At 45.1% G+C, this 25,228-nt stretch overlaps 1 protein-coding gene across 2 annotated transcripts in view; it reads left to right on the forward strand.

The window, feature by feature from the left end:
• The window catches only part of LOC116978253 (solute carrier family 22 member 4-like), a 267,313-nt gene that overhangs the window by 233,859 nt on the left and 8,226 nt on the right, over nt 1-25,228 (forward strand). For both annotated transcript variants that reach the window (XM_033029254.1, XM_033029255.1), the window contains 6 exons: nt 1,298-1,401; nt 8,402-8,556; nt 9,136-9,307; nt 18,739-18,865; nt 20,999-21,099; nt 23,935-24,149. In XM_033029254.1, coding sequence (XP_032885145.1) covers nt 1,298-1,401; nt 8,402-8,556; nt 9,136-9,307; nt 18,739-18,865; nt 20,999-21,099; nt 23,935-24,149 — 874 coding nt within the window. The remainder of the gene's footprint in view (nt 1-1,297; nt 1,402-8,401; nt 8,557-9,135; nt 9,308-18,738; nt 18,866-20,998; nt 21,100-23,934; nt 24,150-25,228) is intronic.

Genomic DNA, 25,228 nt, shown 5'->3' on the forward strand with positions numbered 1-25,228 from the left:
AATATTATTTTTATAGCATTATAGCATCAGTAAAGCATTTGACAATGTTCCTCGTGTTAGGCTGCTCTGGAAGGTTAGATCATATGGGATCCAAGGAGAGATCGCTGATTGGATGGAAAATTGGCTTCGTGGGAGGAACCAAAGGATGATGGTGTAAGGTTGCTTCTTGGAATGGAGGCCTGTGACTAGTGGTATGCCTCAGGATTTGGTGCTGGGTCCATTACTGTTTGTCATCTATATCAATGTTTTGGATGAGTACATACACGGCAAGATTAGCAAGTTTGCAGATGATACAAGATACTGAAGATGGTTTTGAAAAATTGCAGCAGGATCTTGATCAATTGGCATAGTGGGCTGAGGAATGGTTGATGGAATTTAATGTAGAAAAATGTGAGGTGTTGCATTTTGGGAAGCCGAACATGGGCAGGACCTACATAGTGAATGGTAGGGCTCTGGGAAGTGTTGTAGATCAGAGGGATCTAGGAGTGCAGGTGCATAACTCCTCTATTCTTTGGCGCGCAGGAAGATGAGGGGTGATTGAATAGAGGTGTATAAGATCATGAGAGGAATAGATCAGGTAGATGCACAGAGTCTCTTGCCCAGTGTAGGTGAATCGAGGATCAGAGGACATAGGTTTAAGGTGAAGGGGAACATTTTTAATAGGAATCTGAGGGGTAACTTTTTCACACAAAGGGTGGTGGATGTATGGAACAAGCTGCCAGAGGAGGTAGTTGAGGCAGGGACTATCCCAACATTTAAGAAGCAGTTCGACAGGTACATGTAAAGAAATGTTTGGAAGGATATGGACCAAATGCTGGCAGGTGGGACTAGAGTAGCTGGGACATGTTGGGGCGAAGGGCTTGTTTCCACACTGTATCACTCTATGACTCCAAGACTCTATGTAAAGAGACAGATGTCCATGGTAAAGATTGTAAAAATTATTGTTTCAGTAGTCAAATGTTGCTCACAACTTTGCATAATAAGAGCACACATTTGAATGTGTAAGAAATAACTTACAGGTTCTTCAGGTTTAAATTGAAGATAAACACAAAATGCTGGAGTAACTCAGCTGGACAGGCAGCATCTCCGGAGAGAAGGCATGGGTGATGTTTCTGGTCAAGACCTTTCCTCAAACAGACTTTATCAGTCTGAGGACGGGTCACGACCCGAAATATCACCTATTCCTTCTCTTCGGAGATGCTGCCGGTTCAGCTGAATTACTCCAGTTTACGTTTGAATAATTTTTGAATAAATGTTTGCATACGTTTGAATAAAAAATTTTTTTTTTCCATTTCAGTGGGACCTGGTGTGTGATGATACATGGAAAGAGCCATTTGCTACATCTCTGTACTTCTTTGGAATGATGATAGGTTCGGGTGGTTCTGGGATAATATCAGACAGGTCAGCTTTCTCCTTTATTCACAGAGAGAGATACAATGCCTTCCATATTGTTTGCGACAAAGACCCATGATTTATTTATTTGCCTTTGTACTCCATAATTTGAGATTTGTAATAGAAAATAATCACATGTGGAAGTACACATTGTCAGATTTTATTAAAGGGTATTTTTTTACATTTTGGTTTCACCATGTAGAAATTACAGCTGTGTTTATACATAGTCCCCCCATTTCAGGGCACCATAATGTTTGGGACACATGGCTTCACAGGTGGTTGTAATTGCTCAGGTGCCTCCTTAATGCATGGTATAAGAGAGCTCTCAGCACCTAGTCTTTTCTCCAGGCTTTCCATCACATTTGGAAAGTTTTATTGCTGTTTATCAACATGAGGACCAAAGTTGTGCCAATGAAAGTAAAATAAGCCATTATGAGACTGAGAAACAAGGATAAAACTGTTGGAGACATCAGCCAAACCTCAGGCTTACCAAATTCAACTGTTTGGAACATCATTAATGCTTGGACTAATGCACGTAAGGCTGCTGGCCCTGACGGCATCCCCGGGTGCATCCTCCGGGCCTGTGCTGCACAGCTGACAGACGTCTGGACTGACATCTTCAACCTGTCACTTGCCCAAGCAGTTGTCCTCACCTGCCTTAAAACCACCTCCATTGTGCCGGTGCCAAAACACTCCACTGCGGCAAGCCTCAACGACTTCCGCCCAGTTGCACTTACTCCCATCATCACCAAGTGCTTCGAGAGGCTGGTCCTGGCACACCTCAAAGGCTGCCTACCCCCCACATTGGATCCCTATCAGTTTGCCTACCGCAAGAACAGGAGTACGGAGGATCCCATCTCAACGGCACTTCACTCCGCTCTCTCCCACCTCTACAACAGAGCCACTTACGTAAGAATGCTGTTCATCGATTACAGCTCAGCATTCAACACCATTATACCCTCTAAACTGATCACCAAACCCGGTAACCTGGGAATCGACCCCTCCCTCTGCAACTGGATACTGGGGGACTTTCTAACCAACAGACCCCAGTCTGTTAGGTTAGACAAGCACACCTCTTCAACCCTCACCCTGAACACCGGTGTTCCACAGGGCTGTGTGCTGAGCCCCCTCCTCTACTCCCTCTTCACCTACGACTGCACACCTGTACATGGTACTAACACCATCATCAAGTATGCAGATGATACAACGGTGATTGGCCTCATCAGCAACAACGATGAGTCGGCCTATAGGGAGGAGGTCCAGCTCCTAGCAGCATGGTGCGCTGACAACAACCTGGCCCTTAACTCCTAGAAGACCAAGGAGCTCATTGTTAACTTCAGGAAGTCTAGGGGCGGCACGCACACCCCCATTCACATTAACGGGACGGAGGTGGAACGTGTTTCCAGCTTCAGGTTCCTGGGGGTCAACATCTCCGATGACCGCTCTTGGACCCACAATACCTTAACTCTGGTTAAGAAGGCTCACCAGCGTCTCTTCTTCCTGAGGAGACTGAAGAAGGTCCATCTGTGTCCCCAGATTCTGGTGAACTTCTACCGCTGCACCATCGAGAGCATCCTTACCAACTGCATCACAGTATGGTATGGCAACTGCTCTGTCTCCGACCGGAAAGCACTGCAGAGGGTGGTGAAAATTGCCCAACGCATCACCGGTTCCTCACTCCCCTCCATTGAGTCTCTCCAAAGCAAGCGTTGTCTGTGAAGGGCGCTCAGCATCGCCAAGGACTGCTCTCACCCCAACCATAGACTGTTTACCCTCCTACCATCCGGTCGCCATGCGCTTAATCCGGTCATCCGGAGCTACAGGTCTCTCCGTTGCCGGACCAGCAGGTCCAGGAACAGCTTCTTCCCTGCGGCTGTCACACTACTCAACACTGTACCTCGGTGATTGCCAATCACCCCCCCCCCCCCCCCATTTCGTTGTCTCTGTACTGTACACTGCACAATGACAATTAAAGTTGAATCTGAATCATTAGGTAGAAAGAGAGCACTGTTGAGCTTACTAATCGCAAAGGAGTCCAACAGGGGGCGCCGCACGATTGGCAGCTCTGCCAACAGTCTTTGTTTTTTCATCTTTTTTTTATTTTTAGTGCATGTTAAAAGTCTGTGTAAATGTTCTCCAATTTGTTTTATGTAGGGGAGGGGGAGGGGGGGGGAGGGGAAACGTTTTTTTCATTTTCTTACCTTGCCGGAGATGCGATTAATTTTCGGATCATATTCTCTGGTCGCTCTGAGGCCTAACTTCGATGGACCTGCAGGTCTCCTTGGACTAACTTTGGGCCCCAGGCATGGACTTAACATCGGAGTCGCTCCCTTGCCTGGGATCGCTCCAACCGCGCCTGCGGACTTTACATCGTGAGCTCGCAGTCTCGTGAGAGGCCGTGGGCGTCGGGAGCTCCAATGTCGCGGAAGGTTCGACCAGCCCCAATATGGGGTCCGATTGCCGGCGCAGGGGAGCTGACATCCCCCCGAATGCAGGAGCTGATCGCCTCGACGTGGAGGGCAAAATGCCGCTGGCTACGGAAGTCAAGATCGTCCCATAAACAGAGGGCTCGAGACCCCCGACCGCGCAAAGGGAAGAGATTGAACTTTTTTTTGCCTTCATCACAGTGAGGAATGTGGAGGAGTCTCTGTGATTGAAGTTTATGTTAAGTTTAAGAGGAAGTGCAGATGCAGGAAAAATCGAAGGTAGACAAAAATGCTGGAGAAACTCTGTGGGTGAGGCAGCATCTATGGAGCGAAGGAATGGGTGACGTTTCGAGTCGAGACCCTTCTTCAGAGTGATGAGGGGATGGGGGGGGGAGCAGAGAGGAAGGGGCGGAGGCTATGGGAGTGCTGGGAACGGGAGGGATAAGAGGGAGAAAACAAGGACTACCTGAAATTGGAGAAGCCAATGTTCATACCGCTGGGGTGTAAACTACCCAAGCGAAATAATTTACGGTGGGACTCACTCTGGCCATGGAGGAGGCCCAGGACAGAAAGGTCAGATTCAGAATGGGAGGGGGAGTTGAAGTGCTGAGCCACCGGGAGATCAGGTTGGTTAGTGCGAACTGAGCGGACGTGTTGGGCAAAGCGATCGCCAAGCCTACACTTGGTCTCACCGATGTAGAGCAGCTGAGACCAAGATCAGTGGATGCAATCGATGAGGTTGGAGGAGGTGCAGGTGAATCTCTGCCGCACCTGGAAAGACTGCTTAGGTCCTTGGATGGAGTCAAGGGGGGAGGTAAAGCGACAAGTGTGGCATTTCCTGCGGTTGTAAGGGAAAGTACCAGGGGAGGGGGTGGGAAGGGTGGGAAGGGACAAATTGACCAGGGAGTTAAGGAGGGAGCGGTCTCTGTGGAAGGCCGACAGGGGAGGAGATGGGAAGATGTGGCCACCGGTGGGATCCAGTTGGAGGTGGTGAAAATGTTGGAGGATTATCTGTTGTGTGTGATGGCTGGTAGGGTGGAAGGTGAGGACAAGGGTGACTCTGCCCTTGTTACGAGTGGGGGGATGGGGAGTGAGAGCAGAGTTACAGGGTATAGAAGAGACCCTGGTGAGAGCCTCATCTATAGTCGAAGAGGGAACGCCTGTTCCCTGAAGAATGAGGACATCTCCGATGCCATGGTTTGGAACTCCTCATCCTGGGTGCAGATGCGGCGTAGACGGAGGAATTGGTAGTAGGGCATAGAGTCCTTACAGGAGGCAAGGTAGGAAGAAGTGTAGCCCAGATAGCCATGGGAGTCAGGGGGTATGTTGTAGTTTATAGTAGATGTTTATGTTAAAATATGTTTTGTGCGTTCCATTGCTTTTTATTTGTATGACTGACGTGGCAAATGCAATTCCTCGTAAGTTGCAAAACATACTTGGCTAATAAAGTATTATTGTGATTGTGATTGTGATTGAAGGGATGGGCAGGCCAAGGAAGACCTCCACAGCTGATGACAGAAAAATTCTCTCTATAATAAAGAAAAATCCCCAAACACCTGTCCGACAGGTCAGAAACACTATTCAGGAGTCTGATGTGGATTTGTCAATGACCACTGTCCACAGAAGACTTCATGAACAGAAATACAGAGGCTACACTGCAAGATGCAAACCACTGGTTAGCTGCAAAAATAGGATGGCCAGGTTACAGTTTGCCAATAAGTACTTAAAAGAGCAACCACAGTTCTGGAAAAAGGTCTTGTGGACATATGAGACGAAGATTAACTTATATCAGAGTGATGGCAAGAGCAAAGTATGGAGGAGAGAGTAGGAACTGCCCAAGATCCAAAGCATACCACCTCATGTGTGAATCTGTGGTGGGGATTTTATGGCCTGGGCATGTATGGCTGCTGAAGGTACTGGCTCACTTATCTTAATTGATGATACAACTGCTGATGGTAGTAGCATAATGAATTCTGAAGTGTATAGACACATCATATCTGCTCATGTTCAAACAAATGCCTCAAAACTCATTGGCTGGCGGTTCATTCTACAACAAGACAATGATCCCAAACATACTGCTAAAGCAACAAAGTGTTTCAAAGCTAAAAAATGGTCAATTCTTGAGTGGCCAAGTCAATCACCCGATCTGAACCCAATTGAGCATGCCTTTTATTTGCTGAAGGGGACTAGCCCCCAAAACAAGCATAAGCTAAAGACAGCTGCAATACAGGCCTGGCAGAGCATCACCAGAGAAGACGCCCAGCAACTGGTGATGTCCATGAATCGCAGGCTTCAAGCAGTCATTGCATGCAAAGGATATGCAACAAAATACTAAACATGACTACTTTCGTTTACACAACATTGCTGTGTCCCAAACATTATGGTGTCCTGAAATGGGGGGAACTATGTATAAACACTGCCATAATTTCTACATAGTGAAACCAAATGGTATAAAAATGGCCTTTATTAAAATCTGACAATGTGCACTTTAACCACATGTAATTTTTTCTATTACAAATCTCAAATTTGTAATAGAAAAAATTACAAATACAGAGGCAAATAAATAAATGATGGGTCTTTGTCTCAAACATTATGGAGAGCACTGTATATCTCTATAATACTAAAGGACTTAATCTTGTTTGTGGCTGTCTGTGTGTGTGTGTCAATCTGGTTAATTTTCCTATTTTCTTCCAAACGCTAGGCCTTCCCATTTTCACACATCCTACTCACATTTTTCCCGTCAAGCAAATAAACATCTTCCCGTCGAATCCCCAGCTATATTTCCGAAGTTTTTAATTGTCAAAGTTTTAGAAACAACCCAAAAACTCACTGATTTCGGAAAAAAATCCCGAGTGGCGCCACAGTGCACTCGCAAGGCAGGACTGGACACTCCAGGAGGGAGGGGCACTCCAGTGCTCACGGTGAACAAGGAGTGGCGGCGGGTGCCAGCGCCCGACGCCCGGTGGGGAGGATGGTGCTGGAGTGAGGGCCGAGCCCGGGGCTTGGGATGGGGCCGGGGCCGGGGCCGAGAAAGACGCCGCCGCTGGAACCAAGGACGAGCCTGGGTCCGGGATCAGGGACGAGCCCAGAGATGAAGTCAGGTCCTCCACTGGAGCCCAGGCACCGGCCGAGCTGACAGCTGGAGTCTGGATATAACGTTGGGGTTTGTACCGGAGCCCAGGCAGCGGCTGAGCAGACGGCCGGAGTCTACAGCCAGGGCCGGGCCGAGTATGAGAACCAGGCCGAGTTCCAGGCCCTGGCATTGCTCTACGACCAGGGGCAGGGAATGGGTGAGGGGGTGAGGATGAGGGAAATGAGAAGGACAGGGGTGGGGTGGTAGAGGGAGATGGGGGGGGTGTGGAGGAGGGAGATGGGGAGGGGTTGGGGAGATGCCCCGCCCTATCTACTCCCACCCTCTCTAACCCCCTTCCTCTCTACCCCCTCACTCTCTACCCCTCTCCCTCCTTCGCCCTCTCTCTACACCCCTCCCTCTCCCTCTCTATCCCCTCTTCCTCCCTCTCCCTCTCTACCATCTCCCCCTCCGTCTCTACCCCCTTCCCTCTCCCTCTCTACCCACCTCCCTCTCGCTCTCTACCCCCCTCCCTCTCTGCCCCCCTCCCAGAAGGGAGTGCTGGGGGATAAGGAGAAATGAACCGCGCCTGCGCAGTTGGGGGCTATGCGTGAGTGGTGAAATATTGCGTTGGGGGAACGGCTTATGTTGGGGGAACAGGTGAGTAGTGGAATCTTGCATTGGGGGAGCAGACCCAACGGGTCTGCATTTGGTCTAGTTCATCATAAATATTCTCCATCACTTTTGTACCCCAAGGCAAGACATAAGCTCGCAGCTTTTAGATGCTTTTGTGTCCTAGAGTTAAGGAGTCATGCAGTGTGGAAACAGGCCCTTGCATCCAACTTGCCCACTCCGACCAACACGCCCCTTCTTGCCTGTGTGTGGCCCATATACCTCTAAACCTGTCCTTTCAATTTAAGTCTAATTGGACATCTATTACATCTATTTTTTACGGCTGATTACATCAAACATGGCACAGTGGCACAGCGTTAGAATTGCTGCTTTACAGCATCAGAGACCCAGGTTCGATCCTGACCACGGGTGCTGTCTGTATGGAGTTTGTATGTTCTCCCCATGCCTGCGTGTGTTTTCGCCGAGTGCTCTGGTTTCTTACCACACTCCAGGTTTGTCAGTCTTCTTCTTGCGTATGGCGTGCACAGCCGAGATGTAGGTCAACTTGTTCTATTTGATCTTTTGTTTGTGCACGGTGGGTTGATTGCATTTGTCAAACACGGTGGACCACGTGAGGTTTGCAATCTCCAACCACAGTTTGTAAGTTAATTATCTTCTGTAAATTGTCCCTAGTGTGTAGGATATAACTAATATATGGGGATTGCTGGTCGGCATGAACTCGGTGGGCCGAATGGCCTGTTTCCATGCTGTATCTCTAAACTAAACTAAACTAAATGTGTGATTTAGATCGCGTTTAAATACATGAATATGTTTACGTGGATACTTTGGTCAGTAAGCGTGCAGTGCTGTAGATAATTGAAAGTTTTATTCTGTTTTCCAGGTTTGGGAGGAAGATTGTTTTGTTTGGAACTATGGCGGTACAGATTTTATTTAATCTTCTTCTCACATTGTCACCCAGCTGGGAAATCTTCTGCCTGATCAATTTCTTCAGAGGCATCGGTGAAATGTCAAACTATGTGACTGCGTTTGTGCTTGGTAAGTTTCATTCATGGAAGTTACATTTATGCTATTTCTTCGGCCTTTTTCTACATTTAATTATTCAGTTATGATTGTGATCAGATCTCGGAGAAAACCACGCGGTCACGGGGAGAACACAGACAGCACCCGTAGTCGGGGTCGAACCCTGGTCTCCGATGCTGCAAGCACTGTAAGGCAGCAACTCTACCGCTACGCCACCGTGCCGCCCTATTATGTATGGCAATATCTTACTGATCAGTATTGAGAAAATGAATTCCACTGTCATTTGGTACACGTGATAAATAAAGTACCATTGAACCATTATCAAAGAGGCTAGATGTTTTCAGAGATATTCAAATGCCCTGACACATGATTAAAAATTAACCTGTTCTCTATTATGAGCTGCTTTTTAGTACATCTCGGTGCTGTTTAATAATAGGCCTCATTAAGGTGGAATTATTCAAGGTTCACGTGGCTTGGTTTATGGTTAAGCAGGTAATTTAATGTTGCCAATTTTTAGTTGAATATAAAAGTACCAGAGTAACTGAATGAAAATGAACTCACGAATCACTGAACCTTGTCATACATTTCTTGCAGGATCTGAACTTCTACAGAAATCCATTCGGGTTGCATTTAATTCATTTGGAATTGGCTGTTTATATGCCGTGGGATACATGATGCTGCCTTTTGTTGCCTATTTCGTGAGAGGATGGAGAATGTTGATATTGATCCTGAGCCTGATCAGTTTGCTGTACATTCCTTTGTGGTGGTATGTAGAACTTTCAACCTTCAACCCACTCAATCAGTAGGTAATGACCTCACAATGCTGGTGTCAAGATTGTTAAGGGCTTGGACACGCTAGCGGCAGGAAACATGTTCCCGATGTTGGGGGAGTCCAGAACCAGGGGACACAGTTTAAGAATAAGTAGTAAGCCATTTAGAACGGAGATGAGGAAACACTTTTTCTCACAGAGTGGTGAGTCTGTGGAATTCTCTGCCTCAGATGGCAGTGGAGGCAGGTTCTCTGGATGCTTTCAAGAGAGAGCTAGATAGGGCTCTTAAAAATAGTGGAGTCATGGGATATGGGGAGAAGGCAGGAATGGGGTACTGATTGGGGATGATCAGCCATGATCACATTGAATGGCGGTGCTGGCTCGAAGGGCCAAATGGCCTACTCCTGCACCTATTGTCTATTGTGTCATTTGATTCATTCTGAACAAGATAACCAAAATATGTCCACCATTTGCCCATCGAAACCACCTGTATCAGTCTAAAGAAGGGACTCGACCCGAAACCTCATCCATTCCTTCGCTCTAGAACTGCTGTCTGTCCCGCTGAGTTACTTGAGCATAATGTGTCTATCTTTGGTGTAAACCAGCATCTACAGTTCCTTCCTAAACATTTCAACCTATCACCTGCCAGTCGATAGTCTGTCCGCTGTGTTGGAGATGGAAAATCAAGAAAGGGGAGAGAGGTGTCAGAGATGGTGCTTTGGTGTTGTAACATAGAAACATAGAAAATAGGTGCAGGAGTAGGCCATTCGGCCCTTCGAGCCTGCACCACCATTCAATATGATCATGGCTGATCATCCAAATCAGTATCCCATCCCTGCCTTCTCTCCATACTCCCTGATCCCTTTAGCCACAAGGACCACATCTAACTCCCTCTTAAATATAGCCGATGAACTGACCTCAACTACCTTCTGTGGCAGAGAATTCCACAGATTCACCACTCTCTGTGTAAAAAATGATTTTCTCATCTCGGTCCTAAAAGATTTCCCCCTTATCCTTAAACTGTGACCCCTTGTTCTGGACTTCCCCAACATCGGGAATAATCTTCCTGCATCTAGCCTGTCCAACCCTTTAAGAATTGTGTAAGTTTCTATACGATCCCCCCTCAATCTTCTACATTCTAGCGTGTACAAGCCGAGTCTATCCAGTCTTTCTTCATATGAAAGTCCTGCCATCCCAGGAATCAGTCTGGTGAACCTTCTCTGTACTCCCTCTATGGCAAGAATGTCTTTCCTCAGATTAGGAGACCAAAACTGTACGCAATACTCCAGGTGTGGTCTCACCAATACCCTGTACAACTGCAGTAGAACCTCCCTGCTCTTATACTCAAATCCTTTTGCTATGAATGCTAACAGGTGGGAAGAGACAGTAACCCTAAGATTTTTGCCTCCACCACAGTGAGGAGGTGCTTGGAGGATGCACTGTGGTGGTGTTAATTTGTGTTTATTGTTGTTTATTATTGTATGATTGTATGTATGACTGCAGGCACGAAATTTCGTTCAGACCGTAAGGTCTGAATGACAATAAAGGTATTCAATTCAATTCAATTCAGGTGGAATATTGCATTGGTGACCAGCCCTCCCGTGTGATGCTGGGACCCAAATGGGTCCCACTTAGTCTAGTATATATTGTAAATAGCTGGGGTCCCAGCACTGAGGAAGAGCTAGTAAGCCAACAGCAGAAGCAGGAGAGAATATCATCTTCTAAAGGTATTCACCTTTTCTTCGGTATTCACCAAGGAGAAGGATATTGAATTATGTGAGGTAAGGGAAACAAGTAGAGTAGCTATGGAAACTATGAGATTCAAAGAAGAGGAAGTACTGACACTTTTGAGAAATATAAAAGTGGATAAGTCTCCAGGTCCGGACAGGATATTCCCTAGGACATTGAGGGAAGTTAGTGTAGAAATAGCAGGGGCTATGACAGAAATATTTCAAATGTCATTAGTAACGGGAATAGTGCCAGAGGATTGGTGTACTGCGCATGCTGTTCCATTGTTTAAAAAGGGGTCTAAGAGTAAACCTAGCAATTATAGAGGGCAGGGGGGGTCAGTCTGAAGGATCAGGAGGATCAGTCTGAAGAAGGGTTTCGGCCCGAAACGTCGCCTATTTCCTTCGCTCCATAGATTCTGCTGCACCCGCTGAGTTTCTCCAGCATTTTTGTGCACCTAGCAATTATAGACCTGTTAGTTTGACGTCAGTGGTGGGAAAATTATTGGAAAGGATACTTAGAGATAATATATATAAGCATCTGGATAAACAGGGTCTGATTAGGAACAGTCAACATGGATTTGTGCCTGGAAGGTCATGTTTGACTAATCTTCTTGAATTTTTTGAAGCGGTTACTCGGAAAATTGATGAGGGTAAAGCAGTGGATGTTGTATATATGGACTTCAGTAAGGCCTTTGACAAGGTTCCTCATGGAATGTTGGTTAAGAAGGTTCAATTGTTGGGTATAAATGCAGGAGTAGCAAGATGGATTCAACAGTGGCTGAATGGGAGATGCCAGAGAGTAATGGTGGATTGTCAGGTTGGAGGCCAGTGACTAGTGGGGTGCCACAGGGATCTGTGTTGGGTCCACTGTTGTTTGTCATGTACATCAATGATCTGGATGATGGTGTGGTAAATTGGATTAGTAAGTATGCAGATGATACTAAGATAGGTGGGATTGTGGATAATGAAGTAGATTTTCAAAGTCTACAGAGAGATTTATGCCAGTTGGAAGAGTGGGCCGAAAGATGGCAGATGGAGTTTAATGCTGATAAGTGTGAGGTGCTACATCTTGGTAGGACAAATCAAAATAGGACGTACATGGTAAATGGTAGGGAATTGAAGAATGCAGGTGAGCAGAGGGATCTGGGAATTACTGTGCACAGTTCCCTGAAAGTGGAATCTCATGTAGATAGGGTGGTAAAGAAAGCTTTTGGTGTGCTGGCCTTTATAAATCAGAGCATTGAGTATAGAAGTTGGGATGTAATGTTAAAATTGTACAAGGCATTGGTGAGGCCAATTCTGGAGTATGGTGTACAATTTTGGTCGCCTAATTATAGGAAGGATGTCAACAAAATAGAGAGCGTACAGAGGAGATTTACTAGAATGTTGCCTGGGTTTCAGCAACTAAGTTACAGAGAAAGGTTGAACAAGTTAGGGCTTTATTCTTTGGAGCGCAGAAAGTTAAGGGGGGGACTTGATAGAGGTCTTTAAAATGACGAGAGGGGTAGACAGAGTTGACGTGGATAAGCTTTTCCCACTGAGAGTAGGGAAGATTCAAACAAGGGGACATGACTTGAGAATTAAGGGACAGAAGTTCAGGGGTAACATGAGGGGGAACTTCTTTACTCAGAGAGTGGTGGCTGTGTGGAATGAGCTTCCAGTGAAGGTGGTGGAGGCAGGTTCGTTTTTATCATTTAAAAATAAATTGGATAGTTATATGGACGGGAAAGGAATTGAGGGTTATGGTCTGAGCGCAGGTATATGGGACTAGGGGAGAATACGTGTTCGGCACGGACCAGAAGGGTCGAGATGGCCTGTTTCCGTGCTGTAATTGTTATATGGTTTATATGGTTATATGGTTATATATTACTATTTATATATTACAATATATATGTGTGTATATGTATGTACATACATATTTGTATGTATATACATATATACACACGCATATATATATCACACACATATCTATATATTACTAAAAGTCTGATCTTGACCGCTTTTGGCCCACTGTGCTGCGATTTCCGAGAGAACACCACCACCTATGGCCGTCATTTTTGGCCACCTCGCTCAGAGCCCCCCTCCGCCTTCCGGTACCGGAGGATCTTTCCCATCGATGAAAAATCAGAGAGATATTAATGTGTTTTTTTTAAATCACCATTCTCTCTGCTGCCCCCGCTGGTGGTAGGGGGGTGGGACTATAAAACCCGGACGTGTAGTCCCTCACTCAGTCCCTGCCAGACCCAGGAAGCGATAGAGGGTCACGGCTCTCTGAACTGCGAATAACACTGAACGCACGTCTACTCCATGGTGAGTCCCCTCGATGCGGCTATAAAGTGGCTGCTGCCCAATTGTTTGCCAGGCAATATTGGAATTGGTGGAGAGGTGGAATATTGCGTTGGTGACCAGCCCCCCTGTGTGATGCTGGGACCCATCGGGTCCCACTTAGTCTAGTATATACATATATATACACACACACACACACACACACACACACACACACACACACACACACACACACACACACACACACACACACACACACACACACACACACACACACACACACATATATTACTAGACCAAGTGCAGACCCGTTGGGTCTGTTCCCCCAACGTGTGGTTGCGGGGGAGGGGTGGGGCATGCGGCATCACACACACTAAAATTTCCAACTTATATACAATAATAAATAAATCGTCATTTGCACAATATTGTGTGGGTAACGGGAGGTTCTCTTTCTTCCTCTTGAGTAACCTGCGTTGGGAAAACAGACGTTTCAGCGTGTTCGGGATGTCAAATAGCGTTGGAACTGCATTGCAATTTAGCCTGTTATAGGTCTGCTTGTTGGGAAACTGGTCAAGTTCAGTGTTCAGAACAAAGACGGCAGGTCGTTGACAAGTACACCGGAGTTTGGTGTAGGAGATCTTGTCGGCGAGTATTCTAGATCCGCTGTCGTCATCTGAAATTACAGAAAATCTCATATAGGATTAACTAAGAAGAAAAATAATGATTATAACTACATATCTGTAGAATGGATGATATATCACTTAAGTTTTTAGTTGTGGGGAGAGACCTGTATATTGAAGATGCATTTTGCCACTAATATGTCAATTTACCTTCAATGTAGAAGAGATTTAAATCTTCTTACATAGATCGTTTAAGTATTTTCTTTCTACCCTTTTTTGGACCTAAGACACTAGCAGGGCTGCCAACTCTCAGGCAGAGAGAGAGAGAGGGGAGGATGAGAGAGAAAGGCAAATGGGGCAGAGACAGACAGAGAGAGAGAGAGAAAGGCAGATAGGTTAGAAACATAGAAACATAGAAAATAGGTGCAGGAGTAGGCTATTCGGCCCTTCGAGACTGCATCGCCATTCAATATGATCATGGCTGATCATCCAACTCAGTATCCTGTACCTGCCTTCTCTCCATACCCCCTGGTCCCTTTAGCCACAAGGGCCACATCTAACTCCCTCTTAAATATAGCCCAAAAACTGCCTCAACTACCTTCTGTGACAGAGAATTCCAGAGATTCACCACTATCTGTGAGAAAAATGTTTTCCTCATCTCGGTCCTAAAAGATTTCCCCCTTATCCTTAAACTGTGACCCCTTGTTCTGGACTTCCCCAACATCGGGAACAATCTTTCTGCATCTAACCTGTCCAACCCCTTAAGAATTTTGTAAGTTTCTATAAGATCCCCCCTCAATCTTCTAAATTCTAGCGAGTACAAGCCGAGTCTATCCAGTCTTTCTTCATATGAAAGTCCTGACATCCCAGGAATCAGTCTGGTGAACCTTCTCTGTACTCCCCCTATGGCAAGAATGTCTTTCCTCAGATTAGGAGACCAAAACTGTACGCAATACTTCAGGTATGGTCTCACCAAGACCCTGTACAACTGCAGTAGAACCTCCCTGCTCCTATACTCAAATCCTTTTGCTATGAATGCTAACATACCATTCACTTTCTTCACTGCCTGCTGCACCTGCATGCCTACTTTTAATGACTGGTGTACCATGACACCCAGGTCTCGTTGCATCTCCCCTTTTCCTAATCGGCCACCATTCAGATAAGAGTCTACTTTCCTGCTTTTGCCACCAAAGTGGATAACCTCACATTTATCCACATTATACTGCATCTGCCATGCATTTGCCCACTCACCCAGCCTATCCAAGTCACCTTGCAGCCTCCTAGCATCCTTCTCACAGCTAACACTGCCCCCCAGCTTCGTGTCATCCGCAAACCTGGAGATGTTGCATTCAATTCCCTCGTCCAATTCATTAGTATATATTGTAAATAGATGGAGTCCCAGCACTGAGCCTTGCGGTACCCCACTAGTCACTGCCTGCCATTGTGAAAAGGATTCGTTTACTCCTACTCTTTGCTCCCTGTCTGCCAGCCAGTTCTCTATCCACATCAATACTGAACCCCCAATACCGTGTACTTTAAATTTGTATACTAATCTCTTATGTGGGACCTTGTCGAAAGCCTTCTGAAAGTCCAGATATAACACATCCACTGGTTCTCCCTTATCCACTCTACTAGTTACATCCTCGAAAAATTCTATAAGATTCGTCAGACATGATTTACCTTTCATAAATCCATGCTGACTTTGTCCAATGATTTCACCATTTTCCAAATGTGCTGCTATCCCATCTTTAACAACTGATTCTAGCAGTTTCCCCAATACCGATGTTAGACTAACTGGTCTGTAATTCCCCGTTTTCTCTCTCCCTCCCTTTTTATAAAGTGGGGTTACATTAGCTACCCTCCAATCCTCAGGAACTACTCCAGAATCTAAAGAGTTTTGAAAAATTATCACGAATGCATCCACTATTTCTGGGGCTACTTCCTTAAGTACTCTGGGATGCATTCAATTTACCTAACCTGGATTTCACTCAGTTCCTCCATCTCATTTGACCCCCGGTCCCGTGCTATTTTCGGCAGCTTATTTATGTCTTCCTTAGTGAAGACAGAACCAAAGTAGTTATTCAATTGGTCTGCCATATCCTTGTTCCCCATGATCAATTCACCTGTTTCTGACTGCCAGGGACCTACATTTGTTTTAACTAATTTTTTTCTCTTCGCATATCTATAAAAACGTTTGCAGTCAGTTTTTATGTTCCCTGCCAGTTTTCTTTCATAATCTATTTTCCCTTTCCTAATTAAGCCCTTTGTCCTTCTCTGCTGGACTGAATTTCTCCCAGTCCACTGGTAGGCTGCTTTTTCTGGCTAATTTGTATGCTTCATCTTTTGTTTTGATACTATCCCTGATTTCCCTTGTTACCCACGGATGCACTACCTTCCCTGATTTATTATTTTGCCAAACTGGGATGAACAATTGTTGTAGTTCATCCATGCAACCTTTAAATGCCTTCCATTGCATATCCACCGTCAACCCTTTAAGAAACAATTGCCAGTCTATCTTGGCCAATTCACTTCTCATATCCTCAAAGGTACCTTTCTTTAAGTTCAGGAACCTTGTTCCTGAATTAATAATGTCACTCTCCATCCTAATGAAGAACTCAACCATATTATGGTCTCTCTTGCCCAAGGGGCCACGCACAACAAGACTGCTAACTAACCCTTCCTCATTACTCAATACCCAGTCTAGAATAGCCTGCTCTCTCATTGGTTCCTCTACATGTTGGTTTAGAAAACTATCCCGCATACATTCCAAGAAATCCTCTTCTTCAGCACCCTTGCCAATTTGATTCACCCAATCTATATGTAGATTGAAGTCACCCATTATAACTGTTTTACCTTTGTTGCATGCATTTCTAATTTCCTGTTTGATGCCATACCCAACTCCACTACTACTGTTATGTGGCCTGTACACAACTCCCACTAGAGTTTTCTGCCCCTTAGTGTTTCGCAGCTCTACCCATATCGATTCCACATCCTCCAAGCTAATGTCCTTCCTTTCTATTGCGTTAATGTCCTCTCTAACCAGTAACGCTACCCCACCTCCTTGCATTGAGACACAAAGCCTTCAGGCTTGTTTTTACAACACTCTTACCCCTTATACAATTATGTTGAAAAGTGGCCCTTTTTGATTTTTGCCCTGGATTTGCCGGCCTGCCACTTTTACTTTTCACCTTGCTACCTATTGCTTCTACCCTCATTTTACACCCCTCTGTCTTCGCTCACACATTTAAGAAACCCTTTCCATTTAACTCCACCCTCGACCATCCCATTTGACACCCCACCCCCCTTATTCAGGGTAGAGAGAGAGAGGCAGACAGGGCAGAGACAGAGACAGCGAGAGACAGGGAGAGAGGGAGAGAGAGAGAGAGAGAGAAGGGGCAGAGAGAGAGATGGGGGAGAGAGAGGAATGATGGCACATTATAACACACAGCCGTCCCATTCTGACCACCGCCGATCCCCGCACCGCACCATTTAACCCTTCTTCACAGCGGCCCAGTGATGTTTCGGCTCTGAGAATTCGAGGGATCTAACTGGTAACAACACTAAGAGCAGCCCCGGGCCGCTGCGCTCCCCGACTCAAATCTGATTTTATAATCTCGTGAAGGGCCTGATGTGTCCTACGGACCATATTTTGGAGACTCCTGCCTTACAAAAATGTACAGAAGAACAAAAATTGATGACTTTAATATTGTGGTAAGTGTAGATCTATTAAAAAAAATCTAGTAACTTTCCAATGTACCGACTATCCTAGTTTCCCAATGAGTGGTGATAGGGGAACAGGAAATAACATTTTCAGGACAGAATAATATCGACAGGAAACGATAATAGTTCCTCACCTTTCTTTGTTGTTGGGGAACAGAAGAAAAACAAGTTGAGTTGTCCACATTGGCGATTAGAGCAATTTATACCGAACAGTGAGCTGTAGATGTGGACGCCATGACAGTGTGGGGGCAGCCCAGTGAAATGGCATCGACAATCACACATGTCATACTACGCTTTTTTCGCTGAGTGGTGCATCTTGTTCCGCTCTATAATCTTTGACCTGGGCTGCAGGAGCTTCATTGGCGGCAGCGATGGGAGCCTTGGCGGTGGCAGCAGGAGCCTCGGTGGCATCGTGTGCCTCAGCGTGGGCGGCGATGGGGCCTGGGTGGTGGTAGGGCCCCAGAGGCATCGTGAGCCTCAACATGTGCGGCGGTGGGGGCCTTGGATGGTGGTAGGGCCTTGGTGGCGGTGGGAGCCTTGGCAGCAGCGAGAGCCTCGGCGATCAACCCGCGATGAGCGTGTGGGGGGGAAATCAATGGGGACCCGGTGTGGGTGGACCACCATGAGCGACGGTGGGAGAACAAAGGGGGACCCGGTGTGGAGCAAAGATTATAGAGCTCCGCTCTAAGATCTTTGGTGTGTAAAAGAGACTACTTTTAGAATTGCCTGCCCATGGGATAAGCCTGCATCTGTTTGTTTGTTCGTTCGCTTGTCCCGGTTAAGGCGCTGTGCACACGGCAGCCAGCTAGCCAAAGATACTAGAGCAAGCTTCGATCTTTGCAGCCAACATTCGCTAGTCTTTTTATTTTTTTCTCACTTTTAATGTAATGTTAATTTCAAGTGTTCTTGCACCTTGTGTGTTGTGACAGTGTTGGTAGACCAATTTCCCTCCGGCGGATGAATTACATTTTTATCGTATCATATTCTATTGTTAAAAATATAGTGGCAGTAATTTCACAAGCCCTTTGATGCTTCAATAATTCTGTTACAGAATACCTTGTTTCATTCTAGGTTTATTCCTGAATCTCCACGCTGGCTACTGTCCAAGGGAAGGGTAAAGGAAGCTGAATCAATAATTCGATTAATGGCAAAGAAAAATGGCATCACTCCACCAGCAGTACTTTTCACTGACGATGAGGTATTGGGGCAAGACCCAGTCTGAAGAAGGGCTTCTGCCCGAAACGTTGCCTATTTCCTTCGCTCCATAGATGCTGCCGCACCCGCTGAGTTTCTCCAGCACTTTTGTCTACCTACCATTTATTTCATTCCTATGTGGTTGTTCAGTTCTTCAATACAGAGCAACACTTTTCTCTCAGTTATTTTCATATTGAGTGGAATTGTCATCTTTTCAATTTCTGCAGAGATGCTGTCTGACCTGCTGAGTTACTCCAGTGCTTTGTTTCTCTTTGGTATAAACCTGCATCTGCAGTTCCACCCGACCAGATTTCACTGCAAAAAAATTGGCATGAATATCATGACAAAAATGCAGCTTTACCATAACAACTGCACAAACAGAGCAACACAGTGGTGCAGCAGTAGAGTTGCTGCTTTTCATAGATAGATACATAGATACATAGAAAATAGGTGCAGGAGTAGGCCATTCGGCCCTTCGAGCCTGCACCGTCATTCAATATGATAATGGCTGATCATCCAACTAAGTATCCTGTACCTGCCTTCTCTCCATACCCCCTGATCCCATTAGCCACAAGGGCCACATCTAACTCCCTCTTAAATATAGCCAATGAACTGGCCTCAACTACCTTCTGTGGCAGACAATTCCAGAGATTCACCACTCTCTGTGTGAAAAATGTTTTTCTCATCTCGGTCCTAAAAGATTTCCCCCTTATCCTTAAACTGTGACCCCTTGTTCTGGACTTCCCCAACATTGGGAACAATCTTCCTGCATCTAGTCTGTCCAACCCCTTAAGAATTTTATAAGTTTCTATAAGATCCCCCCTCAATCTTCTAAATTCTAGCGAATACAGCTCTATTGCTTGTGATACTGAGAAAAGAAAAATATTGAGCTTTTGAGTTAGACTTTACTTTATCCTTTGGAGACACAGTGTGGAAGCAGGCCCTCCAGCTCATCGAGTCCATGCCGACTACCGATCACCTCGTACACTACATCTTACACATTAGGGACAATTTACAGATGAAAATTAACCTACATACCTTTTCGTCTTTGGAGTTTGGGATGAAACTGGAGAACCCAGAAACAACCAATGCGATCACAGGGAGAACGTACAAAATCTGTACAAACAGCGCCTGTAATCGGGTTTGAACCCGGGTCCCTGGCTCTGTAACTCTACTACCGCCCGCCCCAATCTAGAAATTATTAGATGCAAGAAGTTATGTCCACAAAGGTTAACCAATACTGAAGAGTAGTTCCTCTACTAAAATTGTTAAAAATTCTCCAGAGATCCATGCACTCCAGAGATGCTGCCTAACCCTCTGAATTACTCCAGCACTTTGTGTCTTATTTGTAATCCTGCATCTGCAGTTCCTTGTATTCACATGTGTTTAAAAATTGCACATTTTAATAAAAATTCTAGTTAGATTTCAGAGCACTGTTATGGAGTTTGCACCGTTAATCAAGATTCAGTTTTGGATCTGTACAGTGTCTAATTTGAATGTAAATGTGGGAGAATATTTAGCATATTTTTATAAAGCCAGAAATTTAATTGGGTTTAAATTCAATTTCCACTAGGCGGCATTTGCTAGCAGTTTGGGGAAGACGAACGATGCTGAGATTTAGGAGGTGGTGCCAAGATTTTTATATCATCCTTGCAATGTTTATGCAACCTTGCTCAATCCTCTGTATACAAACTGTATACAGAGCTGTATGCAGAGCTGTGTATAAGCTGTATACAAGAACAAAGGAGGACTCGGTATGGGGGCACAGCCATGAGGTGGTGGAGGGGGGGGGGGGGACAAAGGAGGACCTGGCGTTGGATACTTTGTAACTTTGTGCCCTTCATGTGGTGTCTATTTGCATACCTTGGGTGTGCAAAACAAAGAATATCACAATTACTTGGCACATGTGACAATAAACTTTCATTCATTCATTCATTCATACATTCATTCATTCATTCATTCATTCATTCATTCATTCATTCATTCATTCATTCATTCATTCACAAGCTCACAGACAAACTGTGAATAATCATTTTCTGGACCATCCCATGCCCAATATGAATCAGGAGATGTGGATAATAATACTGACACTTTCTGCAGAGCCGATGCAATGTTGAATCTTCTGTTTTTCTTCCAGCTTGAACATATGCAGAATAAACAAGTAAAATCTGTTCCAGTTATTCAATTGATAAAATCTCGCAATATCCTAGTCATCACAGTCATTAGCATGCTCATATGGTAAGTATGAGATTCAAGAATAATATTCAGACGTGTTTATTAAAAAATATCTGTGAGGAATATGTTCTTTTATCGGACAAGTGGCGTTGCGATAGAGTCGGGTTCGATCCTGATCACAGATGCTGTTTGTACGGTGTTTGTACGTTCTTTCTGTAACCGCGTGGGTTTCCTCCAGGTGCTCCTGTTTCCTCCCACATTCCAAAGACGTGCCGGTTTGTTGGTTAATTGGCTTCTGTAAAATTGTAACTTGTCCCTAATGTGTAGGATGCAAAGCTGGCATAACAGAATTAGTGTATGGGTGATCCTTGGTCGACAAGGACATGGTGGGCTGAAGGGCCTGTTTCCATACTGTATCTCCAAACCAAACTAAACTAAACTAGTCTCTAAATATTTTCAACTGACCGGGTTTTAATTATTTAGTTTAGTTTAGAAATACACCATGGAAACAGGCCCTTCCACCCACCAAATCCATGCTGACCATCAATCACCTGTTCACACCAGTTCTATATTATCTAATTTCTCATCCACTCCCTACATACTAGGGGAAATTTACAGAGGCCAATTAACCTACAAACCATAATATGCGCGGGACCTCTGATGTTTGTGACATGGATAGACTGGATAGACTCGGTTTGTACTCGCTAGAATTCAGAAGATTGAGGGGGGATCTTATAGAAACTTACAAAATTCTTAAGCGGTTGGACAGACTAGATGCAGGAAGATTGTTCCCGATGTTGGGGAAGTCCAGAACAAGGGGTCACAGTTTAAGGATAAGGGGGAAATCTTTTAGGACCGAGATGAGGAAAACATTTTTCACACAGAGAGTGGTGAATCTCTGGAATTCTCTGCCACAGAAGGTAGTTGAGGCCAGTTCATTGGCTATATTTAAGAGGGAGTTAGATGTGGCCCTTGTGGCTAAAGGGATCAGGAGGTATGGAGAGAAGGCAGGTACAGGATACTGAGTTGGATGATCAGCCATGATCATATTGAATGGCGGTGCAGTCTCGAAGGGCCGAATGGCCTACTCCTGCACCTATTTCCTATGTTTCTATGACATCTGGATGTAAATAACCTCGATATAAATGTAGATCAAATCAAATCAAATCAAATCAAATACCTTTATTGTCATTCAGACCTTTCGGTCTGAACGAAATTTCGTTGCCTTGCAGTCATACATATAATAAAAATACCAAAAACACACAATAAACACAAATTTAACATCCACCACAGTGAGTTCACCAGGCACCTCCTCACTGTGATTGGAGAAGTTGCAGACTGTGAGGAAGGATGTCAGGGATATAATGGGTATAGATCAATTGCAGAAATTGGAAGAGAAATGGCAGTTGGAGTTTAGCCTGAGAGACTGCAAGGTGTTGCATTTGTGAGGTTGAGAGTATGGTAAAAGTATACAGTTAATAACAAACCCCTAACAACATTAATATACAGAGGGATCCTGTAGTCCAAGTTGATAGCTCAGTGAAGCTGGCAGCACAAGTAGATTGGGTGGTAAAGGTGGCCTATGGCTTGCCTTCATTGTGAGGGACTTTGAGTATAAGTCAGGAAGTCATGATACAGTTCTATAGGACTTTGGTTAGGTCACATTTGGAGTATTGCGTACAGTTCTGGTCAATAGACAATAGATAATAGGTGCAGGAGTAGGCCATTCGGCCCTTCAAGCCAGCACCGTCATTCAAGCTGATCATGTCTGATCATCCCTAATCAGTACCCCGTTCCTGCCTACTCCCCATATCCCCTGACTCCGCTATCTTTAAGAGCCCTATCTAGCTCTCTCGTTTGATTGCCCCAATGCAGGAAACGTGGAGGCTTTGGAAATGGTGCAGAGGAGGTTTACCTGAATGCTGCTTAGATTCGAGCGTTTCAGCTAGAGGGAGAGATTTGGATTGTTTTGTGGTGTTTAAGAGGCTTTTAGATAGGCACATGGAAGTGCTGGGAATTAAAGGATATGGATCAAGTCAAGTCAAGAGAGTTTTATTGTCCTGTGTACCAGATCGGACCATAAATTTCTTGCTGGGACAGTAGAGGAGATCAGTTCAACTTGGCATCACGTTCAACACAACTCCGTTCCTGCCTTCTCCCTATATCCCCTGACTCCGCTATCTTTCAGAGCCCTATCTAGCTCTCTCTTGCAAGCATCCCGAGAACCTGTCTCCACCACCCTCTGAGGCAGAGAATTCCACAGACTCACCACTCTCTGTGAGAAAAAGTGTTTCCTCGTCTCCGTTCTAAATGGCTTGCTCCTTATTCTTAAACTGTGGCCCCTGGTTCTGGACTCCCCCAACATCGGGAACATGTTTCCTGCCTCTAGCATGTCCAAGCCCTTAACAATCTTATATGTTTCAATGAGATCCACTCTCATCCTTCTAAACTCCAGAGTATACAAGCCCAGCTGCTCCATTCTCTCAGCATATGACAGTCCCGCCATCCCGGGAATTAACCTTGTAAACCTACGCTGCACTCCCTCAATAGCCAGAATGTCCTTCCTCAAATTAGGGGACCAAAACTGCACACAATACTCCAGGTGTGGTCTCTCTAGGGCTCTGTACAACTACAGAAGGACCTCTTTGCTCCTATATTCGATTCCTCTTGTTATAAAGGCCAACATTCCATTCGCTTTCTTCACTGCCTGCTGTACCTGCATGTTTACTTTCATATCGATCGAATTAATGAAAAAGATGCAAAAAAGTAACAATGATGACGGAAACATTGTTGGCTGTGGGTTATAGCTAATGAGATTCTGCAAGACAACAAAAACAGATTGGGAGAACATAAAAACAAAAGTGTTTGACAAGAAGTATTTTGCCTTATATTTCACAGGATAATTGTATCAATTGGATACTTTGGTCTGTCTCTGAACGTCCCCAAACTCCATGGCAACGACTATCTGAATTGTTTCCTCTTTGGTGCCATTGAGATTCCGGGTTATATCGCATCCTGGCTTATCCTCCGGAAATGTCCACGCAGGCTCAGTCATGTAGGCATTCTTGTTCTAAGTGGAGGTGTTCTGCTCATCATGAACCTCATACCATCATGTAAGTTTTACACTGCTTCTACAGTGCACTAACACTATCTTGCACACTAGGGACAATTTAGAATTTTATAAAAGCCTCTAAATCTGTATGCCTTTGGAGTGGGAGGAAACCAGAGCACCCGGAGAAAACGCACGTGGTCACAAGGAGGACTGCCACATTATATCTTTCCTGTATAGATTTATGGACTTAATACCACCTCCACTGCACCAACATGATGCAGTGTCTGAAGGAGGGTCCTGACCTGAAACGTCACCTATCCTTATTCTCCAAAAATCCTGCCTGACCTGCTGAGTTACTCCAGCACAATGTGTCTTTTTATGGTACAGCATTTGTTGGCTTTTTAATATTAAAGATAGACACAGATTGCAAGAGTAACTCAGTGGGTCAGGTAGCATGTCCGGAGAACATCATATTTTCAGTTTTGTTTAGGTTGGTTTAGTTTAGTTTTTGACAAACTGCAGAAATAGGCTCTTCAGCCCATCGAGTCGGTGCCGACCAGCAACCCTCACACAAATCAGGGTCAAATATACAATTTTACCAAGCTAATTAACCTACAGGGCACAGGGAGAACGTACAAACTCCACACAGCACCCATGGCCAGGATTGAACCCGGGTCTCTGGCGCTGTAAGGCAGCAACTCTACCGCTGCACCACAGTGCCGCGGTGCCATTTATCAAAGCAATTAACAGTCTGGGCTACCAAATGAACAAGCTTCATTGAATGGCAACCATCTCTTCCAACTATGTGTCGAAAATCACATCATAAAGCCCAGTCAGTTCGTAAAGATGAAATACACTGTATTGCTTCCTTTATTTCAAAAATAAATCCACACAAACCAATTTTAAAGGTAGAGAAAAGACACAAAAGTTTTCCAATGTTTACTCTTTGGAGCTAAGATGATTGGAGCGAACATGTCTTTCCACTGATGGCTAGCACGTAACAAAAGCTTTTCACTGCACCTAGTGACGATAAACTAAACTGAGCTGAATTGGGGAAAACAAAGCTACTGTTTCTGTTACGTTTGTGACAAATCCACACAACTTGCCGCTTGCAGACTGATAGCATTAATACAGCTATTT

Source organism: Amblyraja radiata, chromosome 11, assembly GCF_010909765.2.
Source record: "Amblyraja radiata isolate CabotCenter1 chromosome 11, sAmbRad1.1.pri, whole genome shotgun sequence".
In the NCBI taxonomy this organism is placed as follows: Eukaryota; Metazoa; Chordata; class Chondrichthyes; order Rajiformes; family Rajidae; genus Amblyraja; species Amblyraja radiata.